Source organism: Anarrhichthys ocellatus, unplaced genomic scaffold, assembly GCF_004355925.1.
Source record: "Anarrhichthys ocellatus isolate YVR2014 unplaced genomic scaffold, GSC_Weel_1.0 scaffold3508, whole genome shotgun sequence".
Classification (NCBI taxonomy): Eukaryota; Metazoa; Chordata; class Actinopteri; order Perciformes; family Anarhichadidae; genus Anarrhichthys; species Anarrhichthys ocellatus.
This window is the reverse complement of record NW_022283482.1, coordinates 1-5,585: the sequence shown is the minus strand read 5'-3', so window position 1 is coordinate 5,585 and position 5,585 is coordinate 1. Positions and strand designations below refer to the sequence as shown.

Sequence of the window (5,585 nt, the reverse complement as noted above, 5' to 3'; positions counted from 1 at the left end):
TATATATATATGGTGATTTTAAGGGTGACGTATTCCTTTAAGCAGGAAATGCCTTTCCAAAATATTGCCAAAATCCATTCCAGTGGTGTATTAGTGTTCATCAGTATTACACATGTTGAATCATTAAGGGAATGCATTTCCTGTTTTGTAACAGAAGAATGTAACATCGTAAAAAAAACTGCATTGGCTTGCACGATGTGTGATTTGAACCTCAGTACCTACTGAATGAATTAGTTGGCTTGCATGGACATGTTGTGTGTCTGTCACAGATCCATCGGTGGAGTGGGATTTATGTCATCTCTTTTAATTCAATGACTCGTTAATATTTTTTGCCTTTAGACTTATGATGCCCTTTTTTGCATGCTCCCATGTCACTGTGTCAAGATTTGTCAAGTGTCTCCACATGAAGTGTTGGTTAGACATGAGACCTTTGTTAATGTAATGATGCTGCATTATCTGCATTACTATACAGGGACATCCATTGAATATGCATTTGGTAAATGCCCTTGTAGGATGAGCATAATAATGATGCATGGACTAGTGTTATAATTGCACTGCAGAAAGCTACTGTATCACTTAAAAAGCACAAAAGCTTAAAACAAAGATGATAAATTCAATTTCCCATCTGGTGACATGCCTCCTTTTTTCGTATGTATTGTAGTAGCAATTAATGTCACAAATGTAGTTGAACGCGATCGCCCCAAGTCATGTCTCAATAAGCAATGTTGGGTTTTTACAGTGATTTGTTTACAAAAGTAAATTACTTTCGGAAATGATCGTGTGGCAGGAAAAACTACAACTCAGACTAGCGTTTTGTATTTTTGGCTACAGTTATCCAACTTCACACCCAACTGGCATTTGGACTCCAAAGCATGAACGGCAGTGTTCATTTCCCCGTACTTACACTATTGAGTTTACACCATGCGAGCATAGCAGTCCCAGTTGGGGTAGAACCTATTTAGCGTCTGCTGTGCATGACTTTGTGGATGATTCTAACTCTTGACAAATCACAAACGAGTAGCTTCCATTCACTAAATATTTTTAGTTCATCTGCATGGGTTTCTTCCAGTTTCCTGCATGCTCCTTGCTTTTCTCTGTGATTGATTTGTAGACTCTGTTTCATACAGCTCTATGAAGAAGAAAAAAGGTGTTTGGCACTAATTCATCTGTAGCGCTGGAGTCTATCAAATCAATCCCTTCGTGTATTCCTGCGTCTCTCTAACTAATCCAAAAGTCTGTACTTTGTGATTCTCTTTATTTCCCCCGCAACGGATCAAAGATGATGTCTAAGAAGACCCCCCAGTGCTCTGCACTGGATCAGTCGGAGGTCGATCAGCCTCCCAGTCATTGTCAGGTGGACCGACCTGCAAACGCAGCGCCGGGGTGCAGGAACAAGGCTGAATGCGGTCAAAGGAATGGAGAGGCCGCACCGTCGTCCCCAGAGAGCAGCAGCTTGAATGGAGACGGAAAGCGCGGCGGGAAAAGTCGCCGCCGCAAGAAACGTTCATCCAATCCCGGGAGTCGCCCTGATGGGAAGGTTGACGTAAAGACCAAGACTGAAGAGAAGCCAGACAAAAGGACCAGCCATCCACCCGCTGAGCTTATTGGCCTGCAGTCCGAGCGTGCTAATGTTTGGCTCGAGCGCAGCATCTACGAGCGAGCCGAGAGCCTCTACCAGTGCTGGTTGGCGAGCTCTTCCAACGTGACCACCAAGTCGAACCGGTCACCTTCCGCCCCGGGTAAAAACTCTCAATCTACTGTGGCTCCATCTTCCTCAGGACCGGCGTGCCACCACGTCGTCCAGGCCGCGCGGGTGAACAAGACGACCGTCGACCAGGCAGAACAACACCGTGTCGAAGAATCCGTCCAGCCGCCGATTCCGAACTCTCTTGACCTCCTATCCCCGCCTGACCGCTCCATTGCATCCAGAACGCCCGATGAAGGGTATCAGTCTCTAGCCCCAACACCCGCAACTCCCGTCATCCAACAAGCATCCGTCACGCCGACCAGTCGTCAGTCGATCAACGGGCTGCCCCGCATCCCAGTGGAGCTGCTGAGAGACGTGTGGCTGGAGAAGCCGCTGTACGACCGCGCCGAAGCCGCCTTCTACCAGAATCTGTACGGTAACAATTCCTCCAAGCGGTCCGGCTGCACCTCCGCTTCCAGAAGTACCGACCACCCTCAAAGCCTTGTAGAGGAGGAGGAGGAGGGGGAGGAAGATGAGGAACTGGCGGTGGAGGAAAAATGGGCGGTCCCACAGGGTAAAGCAGACATCTTCCATGCTCTGCTTCCTATTCAGGAGGAAGAGGAGCCGTCCGAGGTCCCAGAGAAGGACGAAATGTTGGGGGCGGGAGTCTGCTACTTCGTTCACCCAGACAGCGAACGGGTGTGGCTGGACAAGTGGCGGTATGATGCTGCAGAGAGCCGCTTCCATGGTTGCAATGAGAGTGAAGCTCTGGTGGGGAAGAAGGGTCGGAGGCCAGAAGCAGCATCAGCTGCCTCCACCGCCCCTCTGAGGGACAAGTATGACCAAAGCGGGAGAATGGAGTCGCTCCAGATGTTTCTTTCTTAAATTTCATTTTTGTTTTCTTTATGTAATCATGGTTTTTACCTTTTTCTTTTGTGAATGTGTGAATGTGTGAACGTTTTTCTTTTGACTTCTTGTTATTTCATTCATCCTTTTATTCCTTTTTGTCTGTTTGAAATCGTTCTGTATGGTGTTTGTATGAACCATTGTTGCCTTTTGCCAACTTAACTTCATCTAAAGTTTATTTTGTACAGTTGTGTTGGGGTGGTTTGTTTGTGGGAAGTGCAGATAAAAGAATACGTACAATAAGCTATAATTTAATGCTTTACAGCTATTAAATCATTGTGAGTTTAGAGCACACATCAGGTGATTTTAATTCTAATAATAATAATTAGTATTACTTGCTCTCTCCTCTGTAGCACCATGAGTTCAGTGGACTTTCTGGCCCAGGAGAAGATCTGGTTTGACAAACCTCGCTATGACGAAGCAGAGCGGCGCTTCTACGAGCGGCCGGATGGCTCCTCACAGCCATCGCAGGTACCCGCGCTGTCTGAGAGGTTCATTGTTAGTGTTTATTCTTTATTTCTATATCTTCCACCAGGACCAACAATATTCTCAATCAATCTAGAATGAATTAGTGTGTATTGATATCAATATATCTGGTCAAACTATGACTCGGCCCTAATCCGGTTACATTTTTCAAAACTATTACATTAGTTTGGCTTGTTTTTGTTATTGTTTTACACGAAATTACATTTCCTGACATGTCTGTATGCACAGAAAGAGTTATGTTTAATTTGCTAGATCAGCAGTTGTATTTTAGATTTGTATTGAACAATAACTGGCAGTGTACCAGATGGTACCCGTGTATCAATACGCAAAATGAGTATTGAAACCTTTACAATATTCAGTATCGATATTTCGATACATGTGACAACACTACATTTAAATAATGGAGCTAAAGAGACTCATTTCACATTTATTTTTTATAAAGTAAAAGATGAATCAAAGTTGACTTCTATTCATTTTCTTTAAGGACGTCGGGGCTAACACCATTCTGCAAGACATCGCCCGAGCCAGAGAGAACATCCAGAAGTCTCTAGCGGGAGTGAGTACATGTGCTGCATCGGTCTCTTATCTCACATTCTCCACTTTCACCCAGACATGGTGCATGTAGCCTGAGCAGTCAAGGTCTCACTTGACCTATACAGCACATTGCTTTAACATCTCCAGGGTAACAGGACACATGTAAAGATACGGTTTACTTCGTTTCACGAACAGTGACGACTATTTGGTTTGTGTTCCTGTATTTATTTCTCTCTCATAGCCACGAGCTAGACAAACTGCACCTCACCTTTACATGGAGTCTGTATCTATATATTTGTGCTGTAAAAGGATTTAATCTGCCACTGCTCAATGTTCACTGAACATTACCATCGGCGCAACCTGCTTAGAAAACCTGCAGTTGCATTAACATTCTTCTGCTTGTGTCACTATTGTATGGCGAAATTTGATGAAACATGGAAAAAGATAAACTTGAATAAAAAGGCACACTCTTTTTTTTGATTGCTCAGCAATAGTGTGCTTTGCTGATAAACATAAGCAAGTGTGTTGAGATGTTGGTGTTATCCTTCGTAACCTCTCAGCTCTACAGCGTTTCCTTGGTTGCTTTCTGTTTTACACTCCTCACAGCACTTCCCCTAAGTGGCTATTGTACTTTATTACCTTCCCTCCCGGTTTCATGCTTTAAATCCTCCCCCAGCTGAAGACTACACTGTGTAACAGAGAGTCTGGTCAACCTTCCCCGAGCCAAATGTCCCAGCCTGTAAGTGCCGCCACGCCTCGTGTGTCCCTGGAAGCCCCTCTGTTGCAAATCGCTTTGACATCCAAGCTCCAGTTTGAGTTTGTGAGACCTTTAGTCGGCTTTTTGATGATAGTTTTGTGTGGTACATGTGGCTGCCGATCACTTCTATGTCTGTCAGGCTCCATCGACGGCTCCTGTGTTTCTGCTGAGATGGACACCTTGTGGTTTTTTGCGTGTTCACATATGCGGTCTGCTTAATAGTCCTGGGTGTGATGAAAGGACTACCGTTTTAGCTTGGCCATCAGATGTCGCTCTCACAGAACTGTGCTGATTCCTTTCTTTCCTTTGTGTCTTTACTGTGCAGAGCATCAGCAGTGCAGCTGATCAGGGAGAGATCATCTGTCGCATCAAGAGCCTGGAGCTGGAGAACCACAGCTTATACAAAGGTTGGTCTGTTGACGTTAATTATAGGATTTTATATACCGTATATACTTATAAATTAATGTTTCAGCACCGGGTCTTTCATCGGCTTTTTATGTTATTAAATGCCATTGTCTATCTTGTTTTGCATCTTGAATATGTTATGATTTAAATGAAAAATACATCATGCTTGTAGAGTGTTATGTATATTTTTAAAAAAAACAGGAACGTGTACAAAATATAAACATTTTTGTATATGTTTTTTATTAATACATAACACTGTACTACTTCTCTCCTGATGTATTTTTTTCATGTAAGACTCCATATTGACTGTTTGTGTGCCGTTTCTTTAGTGGTGGATGACTTGAGTGCGGCACTTTCCAAACTGGATTGTCGAGTGTCCGTTCTGGAGAAAGCTCCTGCAGTTGTAACGCCTGCTACCGCTCCGTCAGCACCCTACACAAATGTGAGTTCATTCATCTTGTGCTTTCAGTTTTATTTCACCTCCAGTATATTCTCACTCATCATTCTCACTCCGTTCAGGGCACTACTGCCCAGCAGAAGACCAGCGCCCCGGTTAAAGACGAGGAAGAGGACGACGATATTGACTTGTTTGGTAGCGATGAAGATGATGAAGAGGCAGAGCAACTCAAAGAGCAGAGGTTGAAAGAGTATGCAGAGAAGAAGGCCAAGAAGCCTGGCATCATCGCCAAGTCTTCCATCTTATTGGACGTCAAACCTGTAAGTCCGCACACTCAATGGATTTATTCAAAATTCAATGTCTCCGACAGGAGCTTCGATTCATAGATAAAAACCACGATAATATAGGCATAA

The 5,585-nt window shown here is 44.1% G+C and overlaps 1 protein-coding gene across 2 annotated transcripts; it reads left to right on the top strand.

Moving 5' to 3' along the window:
• Nucleotides 1-15: 15 nt before the first annotated feature.
• On the top strand, nucleotides 16-5,574 carry LOC116378982 (uncharacterized). Of its 2 annotated transcripts, none has more exons than XM_031840887.1 (6): nucleotides 16-2,523; nucleotides 2,947-3,064; nucleotides 3,564-3,635; nucleotides 4,696-4,777; nucleotides 5,105-5,217; nucleotides 5,295-5,574. In XM_031840887.1, exons 1-6 carry the CDS (start codon nucleotides 1,280-1,282, stop codon nucleotides 5,556-5,558), a joined length of 1,893 nt encoding a protein of 630 aa, XP_031696747.1. In that variant the 5' UTR covers nucleotides 16-1,279; the 3' UTR covers nucleotides 5,559-5,574. The 2 variants fall into 2 exon arrangements, with proteins under 2 accessions (XP_031696747.1, XP_031696746.1); XM_031840886.1 differs by having other exon boundaries at nucleotides 2,947-3,091.
• Nucleotides 5,575-5,585: the final 11 nt, after the last annotated feature.